Below are 15,763 nucleotides of genomic sequence, written 5' to 3'. Positions count from 1 at the left end.
TTCATCAAGTAGGCCACATCTGTAAGGCCATTACATTTATATTACACTTATTATGTAGTGTGTGTGTGTGTGTGTGTGTGTGTGTGTTGGTATAGAAGCAATGGATTTTCATGCCATTGCTGTGTTTTGTAAGAGGACAAGTTGTGGGAATCAGTTTTATCCTTCTACCATTCAGGCTCTGGGGGTCAAACTCAGGTTGTCAGGTCTGGCAGCAAGCATCTTAACTTGCCAATGGGCCATAATATTTTTAAATTGCTTTTTATTACCTGTCAAAGAAGGGCCTCTTGTGTGCCAGACACACAGCAAGCATTTAATAAGCTCTGTTACTCTAGCCATTGAGTCAAGCGGTAGGCATCTATCTTCACTGATAGCTAGATTTCCGTATCTCATCCCCCCCGTCAGTTACATCATTACAACCTCCTAGGTAATAACTAAACTGATTGTTTTCTTATGAAGTAACCAAGTTAATAGAAGTGGTCTTATAGCTTACATGGAGGTTTTTAATCTGCAGTAGTTGAGGAAATTCAGTTCCATTATTTAAAATGTTTTGGAAAGAAATTATAACATTTACATATCATATTTGCTTTGAAAAGAAATTATAACATTTACATATCATATTTGCTTTGAAACAGAACATTTTTTAGCCAGTGTTAATGAATCTTTACAGATAAAGGACGGGTAACTCCCAAGAACTAGTACAGGAACAACAAATGAATTTGTCTCATATAAGGACCTTTTAAGATCCATTATCATCCACATCTTCCCCAAACTCCGAAAGGATTGTTTAACTAGCTACCGATAAAATACCAAGTGACGGTGGAGGTGGAGAGAGAATACACTCGGGCTTCCTGGAGGAGAGATATAACGAGAGTTTGGGAGTAAGTCATGAGAATGTGGGAAGGCACCGAGACCACACAACTGACTCTGCCCTTCATGGCTTTAACGATCAGGTTTTTACAATTTATCTCTTGCTGCCGAACAGTTTCTGTCCTCTTCAAATAAACAGATTTGGGACAAAACTTATTTATACAGTTTTGTAAAAATATAATTATTATTGATCCATATTTCCATACACAGGGACACTTTGATTTGTGTGTGTGTGTGTCTTTGTTGTTCCAGAGGGTTTGAAAAAATAAAGACTATTCTTGTTTCTTCTTACTCCATATCCAGTTTTTAGAACACAGGCAGCTGCAGGGCCAGCTGCACTTGCTGAAGGCCAGAGAGCCAAGCCAAGAGTCAAGCAATTATCAGCCGTCGGCATTTTTGCAGAAATACACAAAACGTGTAGAATCGCTTAATTCTATCCCCTCCTATCCTCTTCACATGGAAATTGGCGGCTAGGGCACATGCTGTTTTTCTCCCAGGCCTTGTGTCAGGGGGGCTATTAACACTCGCTCCTGCAGCCGATTCCCGGGCCATTTGGGATGTGCACGCGTTCACACCAGAGCACGGCCCACGGTGTCTTCACGCGCTGCCGTTTTGTTTATGCGGAGCGAGGGCCGCCGGGGTGCGAAGGGTCTGCAAGCACAGCGGGCTGCGAGGACTAGATAAAGCCCGGCTGCGACACCGGAGCAATCGCGCTGCCATGGACACCGCGGAGAGCGCCGAGCGCGCGCACAGCCCAGCGCTCCCACCCCCGCGCAGTCTCTGCCCGTCGCCAGCGCAACCCGGGTACCTATCAGCCAGGATCCACCCTCTCTCCGTGCCCGCTGCCAGCGGAGCCAGAGGACTGCTTGGCCCCGGCTCATCCCCACGCACCCTCCACCTCAGCCCTCGCCCTGTGCCCGCTGCCCTTGCCCGTGCCCAGTGTCCGTGCTCGGTCCTGGTTGTGTGCTGTGGCCAGGCTCACGTTCTTTACGCGCGGTTTGCGCTTGCCATCCTGCAGGTCCGAGGGCTTCTGGAGACCTTGGCTTCGAACCCCCAGAGAGAAAGAGAAGCAGGAGGAGCCCCGTGCTGCAGACGCGGTGAGTGACAGACAGCATGGCCTGCAGCGGTTCAGGCTGCAGAGCATCCCCACCCCCACCTCCAACCCGGGCCTGGGCACTAAGGCCCCGGGTGACCTGCGCTCCTAGTCTGTCCATTGCTTAACAGTGTGCCTGCCCCAGGCCCTGTAGGTATGAAAGGCAGGCTGGGAAATTCTCTGCAGTGATGTAGCCAGTTGCAGCTGAAGAGCTGGTTTGAGGAGAGACCCAGGGACACGGTCCCTACCTGAACCAGAGACTGGGTGGCACACAACTTCTCAATGTCTACAGAGATGCATGGTGACTGCCTTTATTCCTTTCCTTCCTAGTTGCCCAGTGGCCCTGGAGTGACTGAAGCCCCAGGAAAGCTTTCTCAGTACCAACACCCTGTCAGGTGAGTCACAGGCCTTAAGGTCTTCAACTCCAGCCCTAGGGAGGACCTGGGGGCTTCATCGTGCAGCCTGGTTCAGTAGCCGGTTCTGCAGTTTTTCTTTCTTGGAAGATTTGCCGTCAGTTACTCTGTGTTCCCATTCTGAGGATTCTGTTATTCACAGAATGGGAAGCTGTCCGATTTTTCACATAAAAGGACTGTCACTCGATGCGTGGTGAGTAAATGCTAAAAGAACTGGCAACAAGACAAAAAAACCGACTAGTCAGGAAAGTGAAGGGATGGGCCTGGGTACCTAGTTCAGTGGCAGGATGTTTACCTGCTGTGAAGGAGGCTCTGGGTTATAAGAAGGGAGATACCCTGTGCTGGAGAAGTTGTTTTGAATTTTTATTTATTTATTATTTTTAAGGCAGTGTGAAACTGTCTGCGCAGCATGCAGAGTGTATGTATTATTTTCTTACAAACCAGAAGGAAGAATGGGGTAGACATTTTACAGGATTGTAGCAGATCAAGCTTGATACTTAAGAGAAACTGAAAGTGAAAGGGTCTTTGGACTAGGCTAAGAAAGGTCAAAGGTGACCCAAGGCTGACCAGCTGTTTACTGTTTTTGTTTGTTTTTACTGTTTTTTGTTTGTTTTATCTTTTGCCACACAAAATCAGCTATTCTATAAAATTCTTTGTAGTTTTTTAGCTTTTATTTGAGACGAAATGTTTATAATTGTGTGGTGTTCTCTGGGCTGTTAGGAGAAGGCCTGTGTGCCCGTGTTAAAGGCCTGGCCTATGACTACGTGTTTATATGTGGTGTATAGTAGTTGATATGTGTTGATTACCTACATATGCTAAAAGTAACCGAGGGACACAGGGAAAGCAAGTGACAAGTGTTGAAATAGAGTTTATTGTGGTCAGATTTTTTTAAGATTTTATTTTTATGTGTCTGATTATTTTGCCTGCATGTATGTATGTGAACCATGTATATGCCTGGTGCCCACAGAGGTCAGACGAGGGAGTAGGTTCTCCTGGAATTGGAGTTAAAGACAGTTTTAAGTTGCTATGTGGGTGCTGGTACCTCAACCCAGGTCCTCTAGAAGAACACTCAGTGCTCTTAACCACTAAGTCATCCCTCCAGCTTAACTTTGGTCACTTTTGAAGTGAGTTCAGAGTACTAAATACTAAATACATAATTGTTGAAGGGTTGGAGAAAGCTCACAAAGGGTGGATTATAAATTAGTTATGGTTACTACGCTGAGTCTCCAAGAGTCAGATAAGGGGACACTTAGAGCAAAAGACATGACATAGAAAATGAGAGACAGGATCTTGGTACAGCATGGCTCCTGCTAGAGCTCCTAGACCAGGAATGTGGATGTAGCTGCAGTGGTGGCAGCAAGGAAGTGGAAGGTCAGAGCCTATACATCTCCATGTGGAGTTGTGTCCAGAGCCCATGGACTTCACTCTGTAGGAGGTGTTGATGGTTATCAGTTTTAGCCAGAAGAATGGTGTAATCAGACTGATGCTTCAGGAAAATCATTAAGGGTCTAGAATAATGATTTAAAGCATCCGAAGTGAAATTGGAAGTAGTTATAAGTAAGAAATGAAGGAGAACCTTTCTAAGTCATCAGAAAGGGAATCGGGACTTGTGGAGATGTAGGAGGTACTTAGGTGACAGAGCTGGGATTTATAATGCACTGGGAAGGTAGGTGAAGAACAGCTAAACAGCCAGAATGCCTCCCAAATTTGTGACTGCTGACCAGGTGAGTGCCGTTCTATGACAATGCAGATGTGGGGAATGAGTAAACAATTCTGAAATGGATGTGTTGTATTGCATGTGCTTTAGGGCATCTAAGCAGAGCGATTAGGGAGAGAGACACAAATATGCCAGGAGCCAGCCTGAAAACCTTCCCTGCCAACACAGGGGTGAGGTCTATGCCTATGAAGGCTGGATGAGGTCATGAAAGGGGTAAGGGTATTCTAAAGAAGTGCAGAGCAGGGGGAAGAGCTGACCATTCTCAGAGAATAGGGGAAGAGCAGACTCCACCTAGCATACGGAGTAAGGGAAGGCTACGAAGCTGGAAGAAAAATCAGAACAGGGAGAACTCAGAAAAGGATGGCATCCCTGGAAGAACTGTCCACAGAGAAATTCTGACCAGAGTATGATGATACCAGCTGACCGTTTTGGATGGGGAAGGTTAACAATTCCAGTTACATACTAGAACATATATTGGTATATTGTAGACAACTCTTTGCTGAAAAAATTAATTGTAGTTTTTTTATTAAGTTTTATTAATCTCCATCTTCACTAATATTGTTTGTCTTATGCTTTTTATTCAGTGGTCAGTTCTTTGAGGGTAGGGTTTATGATTTATTCGCTTTTGATTGGTGGATTATGTTGGCACAAGAGCTTGCTACCACATTTATTGGATGCATAAATGCTACTTGTTTAAGTATCTGGATTGTAAACATTTTTGTGCCCAATGTGGGTCACAAACCCATGGCCCTGAGATTAAGAGTCTCATGCTAGCTCAGTGGGTAGAGCATGGTACTCTTATTTGCAGGATCATGGGTTCGAGCCCCGCATTAGGCACCATTATGTAAACAGAGACTGCACTTTCATTTCCTGCCAACCCAGGCCCAAATAATCACACAGAAACTATATGAATTACAGCACTGTTTGGCCAATGGCTCAGACATATTTCTAGTTAGCTCTTACTACATCTTAAATTAACCCATTTCTATTAGTCTATGTATCGCCACGTGACTGTGGCATTACCTAATTTTCTACATGTCTTGTTTCCTTGGCAGCTGGCTGGCATCTTCCTTGACTTCATCTTCTTTTTTTCTCTGTATCTCTGCTTGGATTTTCCACCTGGCTTTACTCTGTAAGCCACTGGCTGAAACAGCTTTATTCATTAACCAATAAAAGATATATATATATATATATATATATATATATATATATATATATGAGGGCATCCCACATTAAATATATTATGCTAGAAAATTTATGTAAACTCTGTTGCTTAACTTCCTGTCTTTTAAAATTGAACACACTGAACACAATATAATCTTTTCTTTGTTAGACTCACTTAATTATGTGTAGACAAGGTTCTTTGCCCTACACCAAAGTGACTTCACAAGAGTTGTTAGCTCAGCACTGTCTATTTCTCTTCTTTGGATGAAAATTTAAAAAAAGAACACCAGGCCAGATCAATAGTGTCAAATTTTTAAAATTCTGAGGTAATGATGTTTACTTGCAAATTAATTGTATAGAACCTATATAACTCTCAATACATTGATATAGTGTTCCCAGATTTGGTTGGATAAGAGAGACGAGGGATTGGGAATAAAGACTGGCGTTGGAGCAGCCTTTCTACCTAGCTAGTTGTGGAGGCATAGACAAGCTTTTAAAACTACTTTTCATGTACATTTCTGATCAAGTGTATTGGCTATATCTATAACAAAGAGCTATACCCAGAGGTTTTCTGCTGGACAGTGGGTGATTGCTGTCTCTGTTCAGGGTCCAAGCACTCTGTCATCCTAGTAAAGTTGGCTGTCACTCACACCCACGTCTTTGGAGCAGTGGTGGATGTTTTGCCTTCTAAGGAAATTTAGAAAATGGAAGTCTAACCTTCTACATTTTGTAAGAATAAACATACACATAACTCGTGAAGCAAGATAAGCATTGATCTTCTGCTTTAGAGGTTGCAGCCAGTTTTAAATCTAACCCATAGCTTGATGTAGATGTAAGAGAATCAAGCATTTATTTGTACTCTGACAAGCGGACTTTATAAATACCGTGGTAGTAGCAGTTTTAAACTCTGCATCTCAAGGCTGTCGCTAAAATGTGTAAACAAATTGTTAAGCATAGAGAGCTTATGGGAATTGATCATTCTGTGGCTATCAGGATCCTGACTGTAAAACATAAGGATGGTGTGTCATCTGCTTCTTTCAGACTGTTCTGGCCCAAGTCCAAGTGTTACGATTACTTATATCAAGAAGCAGAGACTCTCCTGAAAAACTTCCCAATTCAAGCTACGATTTCGTTTTATGAAGATTCTGATAGTGAAAATGAAATTGAGGGGCTGACCTGTGAAAATCAATCTAATTAGTTACTTCTGATGACAATTGAGCTGGATAGGATTTGAATTTTGTGTATAAATGTATCATAAACTTTTAAAAGTTATTTATTTGTATATAAATTGTTAATAAAACTATTTTGTAATCACCAAGTGTTGCGGCTTTTCTTTGTCCCAACACTAGAATTAAATGTTGGGATTTAAGCTAGGCATCACTGGGCTCTGGTACCCACAAAGGATACTTTTGGTCTTTTTATTAAACTGCAAATTTATCCTTAGTTACAATTTTTCAAAGAGCCATAGTACTTGTTTGCTTTTTGAAGACTGGCTTTTATAATGTCTGCTGTTTGTTATTGATCTCAATTGGATGTTGTAGTTATAGATGATGTAATCTTGGTAGTTAGTGAAGGAAATTGCATCCTGCGATGAGTGTCGTATATACTAGTATATGTTTGCTAGCTGATGGTGGAAATGCTCCAGTTAATCTTATTTCTCTTAATTTTTAAGGACTGTAACTAAGCAGAGGGTAGTATGACTCTCACCCTAATTCTCTCCTTTTGTCCTTGATCTGGTGCTCAATACTTACTGAAGGATTCCTACAATTAAAACAAAATGCTTGAATTGGAATTATTTGTATGGAGTACAGAAAAGTTCAGAACATGAAAGTATGTTTTCTTGTCTTAAGTAAAGCTAAGATTTTACAGACATGAATTTTCACATTATCCATTTCCCCTTTGCTCTAGTTCCCTGCTCACAATTTTCTCATATAAATATTTTCTTATGGGAAGCAAAACAAATTCTCAGTGGTTTTTCTTACATAGCCATCACATAAGAAACCTTACCCCATAATTGAATGAGGCAAAAAATGCACAGGTTTCATGGTTAAGGTGACATATAAGCTATAATCATGATGTATTTTTAGTTTATACATCATCATCAAGTCAACAGTTCAACTGCAGGTAAACATTTTTATTAACCTATAATCTGAGCTACTTGTGAGGATGAGGCAGGAAAGCCACAAGCTCGATGCTTGCCTGGCAATATCTCAAAAATATTTTTCTGCAATATTTGCGAATAAAGATGTGTAAGGTGGAGATGAGAGATAATCAGCCAGCTAAGAAGTACCTCTTGCTTGAATGACTAAACATCTTCACAGACCTTCTCTTATGATATTAAAACATAATTATCACAACTTTGACTGTCAGTAACTCTGGAGACTACATAATAGAAATAAATAATGTGTCCAGAGTCAGGAAAAAAATAGAAACCAGAAGAAATTGGAGAGTGTTATACAAAACTGTTCATTGGGAAAATGTTCTCTTTCTGTTGGATTTTACTCTGTGGACCTGTATATTCTCTCAGATTATGTAAAAGAAGGCCCAAGACATCACCAGCCCAGACCCACAACATTAGATGCTTCCCTTGCTAACAAATTAGGATAGTATAAGGAGCCCTGTCTTTTGTTAGATACCTATTACTAATCATATAGGCAGTGTGGTTTAGATATGGCCATTTATTTCTACAGAAACCCAAGCAGTAAGATAAATATTCCTTTAAGAAACTAAAAGCCTTACCCTCTCTCAGGAGCAGATTGTGGTGGGGTGCGGAGAAGGCAGAGGGAGCAGGTGCAGAGGAGGGAAGGAGAGAAGGGGTATTAGTATGTAAAAAATAAAAAACGAACACAGAAACTCACACAAACCATTAAGTATAAGAACAACACCCAAACCAAATTACTCCATTTAGGGGTGAGCTCCCCGCAGATTTCAGGGAAGGAGAAAAGCTACAGGAGGAGAAAGAATGTGAGTGTGTGGATGGTGTGGGAGACTGGAAACGTCCTTTATTTGTTTTCCAGAGAATGCAGAAAGGTGAAGTTTTCTCCTTAACCCACAGCAGAGGCTGCTTGCCTTAGGCTTCTTAGCTCAGGAATTTGTGAGGTCCTAGAGCTTAGTGTTTCGCAGGAGAAAAACATCCAATAATCTGAAAGTTTTTAGAGTGTTATTTTCTTCTATATTTAAACAGTCTGATGGTGTTGTTTGTCAAGGGACAGGCGCTGGTGTTCTGTGTGAACAGGAATCTACAGGAAATTACTGTCGGACTCGATCAGCACCAGGGCCTGGGAACAGCTTCACCCACTAATCTCCCAGCAGAAAGCTGTCATTTCCCTGTGGTGCTGAAATTTGGACCAGAGACTAATTGAGCATGCGCTGCTATCGCACAGTCCCTCCCCCTCCATCCACCGCTCCCATCCCATCCTCTTTCCCTCTGACTCCGCCCCCACCCCGCCTCCCGTGAGCGTGCCACGTCATGGCGCGCCTGACCCCTGGCGACCCCGGAAGTGGGTCGGGGGCTTGGCCTCTGCCCGGCCGCGGAGCCGGAGCAGGCGGTGGTGGCCGCTGGGGGTCCCGCCAGGCGATCCTGTCTGGTGGCGGAACCCGGACGCGGCCCGGGTCGCGGGGCCCAGGATGCTGAACGTCCCTTCCCAGGCTTTCCCGGCCCCCGGCTCCCAGCAGCGCGTCGCCTCCCAGGGGCGCAGCAAGGTAAGCGAGGACGCCGTTGCCTACTGAGTCTGTTCCTGCTGCTGAAACTGGTCTCTGTAGGTCCGCCTGGCACCCTGGGTCCGGCGTGGTTGCTTCCCTCCCTCAAGCTGCCTTCTCCAGTCTTTTGTTCTTTACTGCCAGAAGGACAGGGTTGAGCAGTAACGGCCAGAGAATCTTCGCTGCAAGACAGGTGACTAGGGAAGTCTGGAGTCTGCAAACCTCCCATCGGATTTACCGCCACCTCTCCAAGTCCTGCGCCTCTATGCATGTGATAGCCAAACTGTCCCAGCACTGCCTTTTCTAAGGGCACTCTTGGCTGACTTTGAATATGATACCATGCTCTTGAATATTTGTTGAATATGGTTACTGTTAGCAGCAGGTGGAATACGGATATATATTTACAAACTTCAATTTAAAAAATGTGCCCTGTGTTCACTGCAAGGCGAATGCTATTTGCTTATGTTATTTTGGCACTTCCTTATACTGTGACCACATCTTGGTGTTTTCTTTTGGGACTTCTGCCTTCTTGGGCACTTGATTTCTGAGTTTTACTTTATGTGACTTTGGTTACTTCACTGAACGTTCCTATTTTTCTTAGACCTGACCGTAGATCAGAAAACGAGTTGAGGTTTACATTTGTTTTTCAGAAGTCTGTGAACGCAGCTTTAATCATACATAGTATTTAGATGTTTTATGTGCTTACCGATGGCCACATATGTCCTGAGGACTTTTCCTATGTCCATTGAATCTTCGTAGTTACCCTACGGAGTGGGAACTTTTACTATCTCTATTCCGGATAAGAAGAAATAGGTTAGCAAAGGGTTGACATTAGTCGAGTAGGCTCGTGATGTGATTATAACACTTCCTTCATTGATGTGTGTGCATCTGTTCACCGGCCATGGAGTCATGGTGTGCAGGTGACATGGTCTGTCAGTGTCCCGCTGACAGCTGCTATGGCTTCTTTGCCATATGGACTCCCTTTCCTGAACCATAAGTCAGAATAAACTCTTTCTCCCGTAAGCTGATTTTAGTCACAGCAGCAAAAAGTAACTGATACAGTATGGTGTGGTGAAGATGCAGTCTCTGAGAACTTAGCCTGGGGCAGTACAGATAAGTAAACAGATAATTATAATTCATTCTTCAGTGGGGTGTTATCACCAAGAAGGGGTTGGAGTCAGATTGGAGAAAATACTGTGAGCAAGTGCCTGATACCAATGGGGTAATTTCTTCCCATTTGGCCAAAGCATTTGATAGAAGAGCTGACGCTGAAACACATAATGCAAAGCATGACCAGCTGTGAAGGGTGTGACCCACAGTCGAGGGATTTGCAGACATAACTGTAAGGAACCACTGAAGAAGAGACACTCATGATTTGTTTTGCGTTTTCAAAAGATTTGACTGCCCTGGGGATTACAGAATGGAGAGCCCAATGATTTTCTCTGGGATAGGAATTGTTTTTCTCACTCTTCACTCTTTAGTTGGAATTGAGACGCCAGAAAAACTTCATCAATGGTCAGAATGAGAGTGTGGAATGAGATGATAGAATGTACCCCAGAGATACTGACCTATATACTTTGGGGATAAAGGAATGCTTAAAATAGATATGACTCTGAAAGTTGAGTTAGACAAGCTTCTTTGTGTGTGCCTGTTTCTGCAGTACCGTTCTCATGGTACTTTGTCATGTGGTAATTGGACAGATGTGAAGAGTGGCCATATTCAATTCAGAAGATTTCACTAGATTATCATAAAAAAAATACTGGCGTACCTTTGTGAATACACTTTGTGTCATTGTAAGAGAATACCTGAGAATGGAGAAAGGACAGATTTATTTATTATAAAGGGAGGGTAAAGAAGCTCCTGTCTTGTCATAGCCTTTTGCTTTGTTGGATATGGTGAAAAACATCATGGGACAATAAACAACACAAAAGAATGTGTAACTTCAAACCCATTCATAATCAACATAAGCCCTCATAACCTAAATATGTGGGCCCCAACTTGGAGAGTATTACATGTGCTTTCGGGAGGAAGCACATTCGGATCAATCCTTTACCTGAAAACCTTGGAAGTGTATTTTATAAATGAAAACAGAACTCAGAATATTCTGTTACTGAATATACTGTAAGTAGGGTTTGGTAGACATTTTCTGCAAAGGGTTCATGATTCAATGCCTATGTTTTCTGTTACCCTAGTCAACAGCGTGAGTCCTCTTGACCTGTGTCTAAGGTGCATGCACTGCCCATCCCTAAGTCACTCAGTAGCCATCTTTTTTGTTACTAGATAGTCGAAAATGAAAGTCCTGGTCTTCAAGTCTCCATTAATTTACCTAGTAATGGCCCATGTGCTGGAGTAGCAATACTGGAAATTCTCCTGTGCCAAAGAAAAGCCATGAAATGCTTCCTATAAGTAGAAATGTGAACGTTCTTAGTAAGAAAAAAAATTATCCACAGTTAAAACAATTTTCCATGAATTGTGAAGGAAAAAAGAAAATGTATGAATTTTTTTAAAAAAGTATCCCTAGGGTGTTTGGTGTTGCGCTTGGTTTCAGGAAATCTTTGAGGCAGGATTAGCTAATCTTGGTTGGAGGTCTCTGTAGGGAACTCATTCCACCGGACAAAGCTGTGGTGGCTAGTTTCTACACACACTGTCTACATTCACACTCAATACCAGAAGATAATTTTGCCAATTCCCTGTATCTGCGACACTGAGGGCCTTGACATTTCTGCCCTGTGCTTATGCCAATGACTTCTTCATTTATAACTTCCTCCCCTGTCCCTTGCCCCCTGCCCCCGCCCCCTCACTGCCCACACCCTCTGCGCAGTGCTAATCTTTCTCAATGCTATACCAGTGTGTTTGCAGAAGACATTGTTGCAAACTCATTTCTGATGTTTTGTGTATATTAATAACTCAGTAAAGGTCCACGTTAGCCAATCATTGCTGTATCTTCTATCAAGTGTCTTGATTGTTAAGGTCACAAATTTTGGTTCAAATTGGCAACAGTAACATAATTAGTAACAGAGGTAGGACCTGGACATCCCAGCTTTCTGACTTTAGATTTAGTACCAATATGAGGGAAATTTTTGAGAGAATTTCTAAGTCCTTTCTCATAGCCAGGCATCCTAAAAAATATTTTGTTTAAAATTCTAGGCATCTGAATTTCCTGAACCTCTTGAACTAGATGGAAGGGCCTCTCTCTCCCTGTAATAATAATAATAATAATGATGATGATGATGATGATGATAATAATGATAATAATAATAATTTAAATTACCCAAAGGTAAAAAAAAGTCAAAGAAAATAAAAGGGAGATTAAATTATAAAAAGAAAATAAAAAAGAAAGAAAGAGCCAGTGGCATCTTCCCTTTGTAATCCCAGTACACAAGAGGCTTGATGGCTACCAGTTTGTAATCAGCCTGAGCAGCTACAAGGCAGGACCTCCCCTGTTGAAAACAACAAATAAGGTAGATTAAATTTGACATTCCTCACACACAAGCGATGAGAGGATTTGCAGAATTGTTGGGCTTCAGTTTTATCTTTTCATTCATTTATATTTTAATAATATATATTTATATTTTTTGAGATGGGATCTTGTTGTGTAGTCCAGGAGAGCCTCAGCCTTGCCATGTTTCCATCTCAGCCTCTCAGGATTTCTTTTTAAAGGAGAATAAAAGGGCGACAAAGCCCAAAAGCAAGTCAAAGGAAGCGGGAAGGGAAGCAGCCAACTTGAAACGGATGTAATTTCTGTGTTCCACTCTTAGGTACCTTTAAAGCAAGGCAGAAGTCTTATGGACTGGATTCGACTGACCAAAAGTGGAACAGACTTAACCGGACTGAAAGGCAGGCTAATCGAGGTAACTGAAGAGGAGCTTAAGACACACAACAAGAAAGACGACTGTTGGATATGCATAAGAGGTGGGTGGTGGTTATTTAACACTTCAGAAACTTGCTGGTTTTCCACTGGTAATGCACACAGCCCAGTCAGGATTTGTTTCAAACCGTGACAACAAATTGCCTCACTGGTATAAGATGATGGCGTTCTCAGTTTGGACAGTATTCTTCCTTATAACCTTTTACATTTGATGCAGAAGATAGGGCTGGAATAGAAATCTTTCTTTAGCATCCCTATTGCATTCCCTTTGAAATGAAGCATGAGTTTCCCAAATAATTTACTACCAAGGCAATAAAATTAAAATGTTCAGTGACACCCAGTATGTGGAATAATTGCCCATCCCAGAGCCTGTGGTCTCTGAGAATCTAAAGGAAACCGTGTGTGTGTTGTATGCACGTGTGCATAATTGTGTGTCTATATGCACTTGCTGGTGCACATGCACAGTTGTGAGCACGCTGTTGCATGTGTGTCTGTGGAGACCAGAGTGTAATGAGATTCAGATTCAGATGCAGTGAGAACACTGTCTCAAAGCATAAGGAGGAGACAGCTGAAGTCAGCCTCTGGCTTCCATACAGATGTGCACATACCCCTAACTGATACAACACACGTACACAAAGAACCAGTTCATTGGGACTGTCATGTTAAGGTGTGGTAACAGAGCTTCAGAGTACATAACATACATTAGCATAACTGAAGGATAGAATTAAAATTTTCATTGAGTTGTATGTAGATTTTGTTCAGCAATTGTTGGAACTAGATAAACAATTGTAGACACAGTAATGAAAGTGGTCATGCAGTTTCTTTATTTAACACAAGGTGGCAGAGTTGTCACATTCTTTAGACTAAGGCTTAGCGACACTCCCATTTCTGTTGCTGAAAAATGGTGAGTTACACCATGTCTTTACCTTGTGAATGTATCTTTTTTCATCATGTTTTAGGGCCAACATAATTAACAATGCTAAAAATTCTAAGTAAGTGAAAATTCTGTTCTATAATGGCTTATACTTGCTACATACATGATCTACATTAAATATATTTATTGGATGAATATAATCTAGAACTTTAAAATTTGTTTGAATGTTAAAACCAAAAATTAGTTTTGAATGTTTACTTTGATTTTGTTTGTTTTTGTTTGTTTTTTGGTTTCTCTGAAGCTTTAGGGCCTGTTCTGGAACTAACTCTTGTAAATCAGGCTGGCCTTGAACTCACAGAGATCCTCCGGCCTCCTCCCGAGTGCTGGGATTAAAGGCGTGCGCCACCACCACCCAGCTGAATGTTTATTTTTACTTAACATTTACTTAACAAGTGTGTCAGACTTTTTTGGGATCTTGAAATCCCCTAGTCTTTTAACAGTTTTTGAGACTATTAAATGACTTTTGTTTGCCTGATTCTCTAACATTACTATTGACTAAAATTAAGAAAAGTAAGGAATATTCAAAATTAATTTAATAAAGGTAATAACCCTACTATTTGTTGTAAATAACACCTATGTTTATGAAAATAACTTTTATAAAAGAAAAATAGAGAAGTACATCACTTTCTTTTTTGGTAAATATCTCTAATGTATAGTTTAATGGATGACGGCTCATATATACTGTGGTGTTACTGTCTCCAGTCTGATATTACATGTCTGTTTAGCTTCTAGAAAATCTCACATTTATGAAAGGACAAGAATTCCAAATAAACATAATATTTTAGTTAGTTTGAGGGAAAATTTTCACCTTGGACCACCAGAAGTGTTTTTCCTGAGCTTGCTCTGGAGTTGTACTATAAGACTCTGTGACTCTGTGACCTATAGAAGAGAAGAAAGGAGAAATGTCGCCCAAAGTATGGTGAAACCATTAATTCTGTACGGTTAGCCACTGTGGTTCACAGGCATAATTACCTAACCCGAGACACTGGCACCTTCATCTGGGGATGACGGATAGGCATAGGTGTCACTTGGGGCTAACGCAGTGCTATCTGTAGGCACTGTCACATAGATCTGAGTGTGAGGTTGCAGTGGAGTGTGCTGCCATTCTGTATTTAGTCATCTGAGATAGTGTGGCCGCATGGAGGTTCTGAAGGTTGTAAAGGCTTTTCCTGTCTCTTTAGAGTTGGAGATAACTGAAAATCAAGCTCTCAGAAACTGAGACATTCAAAATTGCCATTGAGAAGGTTAAAAAGAAAATTGGTCACAATGCTTGGTACATATATGATAGACAGTAAATATATTTATTGAATGAATATAATCTAGAACTTTAATATTTGTTTGAATATGAAAGCTGAAATTTAGTTTTTAAAATATTTCCTTTTACTTATCTGAGTGCTGTCAGACTTTTTGGTCTTGAAACTCCCCTCCCCCATTCTTCAAATCGCCAAGCATAGAAAGCTGTGTATGAACATTTTTGTCTTTAAAAAATACCCAAGAGCTGGTTGTGGTGGCGCACACCGGTAGGATTTGCTGAAGGAGGCAGAGGCAGGAGGATCACGAGTTCGAGGCCAGCCTGGGCTACACATTTAAAAAAAAATACCCAAGACAAACAGCTTTTTATAAAAGGTTTATTTAGCCAACATTTTCAAAGGTTTCAGTCATGGTCACTTAGCTGTGAGGCTTTGAGGCCTGTGGCAAGATGTAACATGATGTTAGGAATATGTAGCAGAGGAAACTGCTTACCTTATAGAGGTAGAAAGACAGACAGGAGGGTTGGATCTTTAATGAGCTTGAGTTCCTTCCACTAGGCTCACCCAGCTGAAAGGATGTATGCTACACGTCAATACCACATGACCCATTACATTTCCTCCTAGATGAGTATGTCTAAGATTAGTGAAACCATGTATATCCATACAGCTCATACACATAAATACAACCTAAATGCCCATCCAATGATGAGTGAGTAAATTAAATGTGATTTATCCACATGGCATATTACCTAGCCGTA

General features: G+C 41.5%; 2 protein-coding genes across 5 annotated transcripts in view; both read left to right on the top strand.

The window, feature by feature from the left end:
• Positions 1-1,330: 1,330 nt before the first annotated feature.
• Ripply2 (ripply transcriptional repressor 2) lies at positions 1,331-6,564 on the top strand. Of its 2 annotated transcripts, XM_041679501.1 has the most exons (4): positions 1,331-1,671; positions 1,886-1,964; positions 2,291-2,355; positions 6,296-6,564. In XM_041679501.1, the coding sequence occupies exons 1-4, from the start codon at positions 1,586-1,588 to the stop codon at positions 6,450-6,452; spliced, it is 387 nt and encodes a 128-aa protein (XP_041535435.1). In that variant the 5' UTR covers positions 1,331-1,585; the 3' UTR covers positions 6,453-6,564. The 2 variants fall into 2 exon arrangements, with proteins under 2 accessions (XP_041535435.1, XP_041535436.1); XM_041679502.1 differs by lacking the exon at positions 2,291-2,355 and having other exon boundaries at positions 6,296-6,529.
• Positions 6,565-8,754: 2,190 nt separating this feature from the next.
• Positions 8,755-15,763, top strand: part of LOC121466036 (cytochrome b5 reductase 4) — a 65,803-nt gene continuing 58,794 nt past the window's right edge. For all 3 annotated transcript variants that reach the window (XM_041679500.1, XM_041679499.1, XM_041679498.1), the window contains exons 1-2: positions 8,755-8,956; positions 12,712-12,865. In XM_041679500.1, coding sequence (XP_041535434.1) covers positions 8,882-8,956; positions 12,712-12,865 — 229 coding nt within the window. In that variant the 5' untranslated portion in view covers positions 8,755-8,881. The remainder of the gene's footprint in view (positions 8,957-12,711; positions 12,866-15,763) is intronic.

Source organism: Microtus oregoni, unplaced genomic scaffold (assembly GCF_018167655.1).
Source record: "Microtus oregoni isolate MIOR12 unplaced genomic scaffold, Mior012 000032F_ref0000030, whole genome shotgun sequence".
Lineage (NCBI taxonomy): Eukaryota > Metazoa > Chordata > Mammalia > Rodentia > Cricetidae > Microtus > Microtus oregoni.
This window is presented reverse-complemented; position numbering and strand designations above follow the sequence as displayed.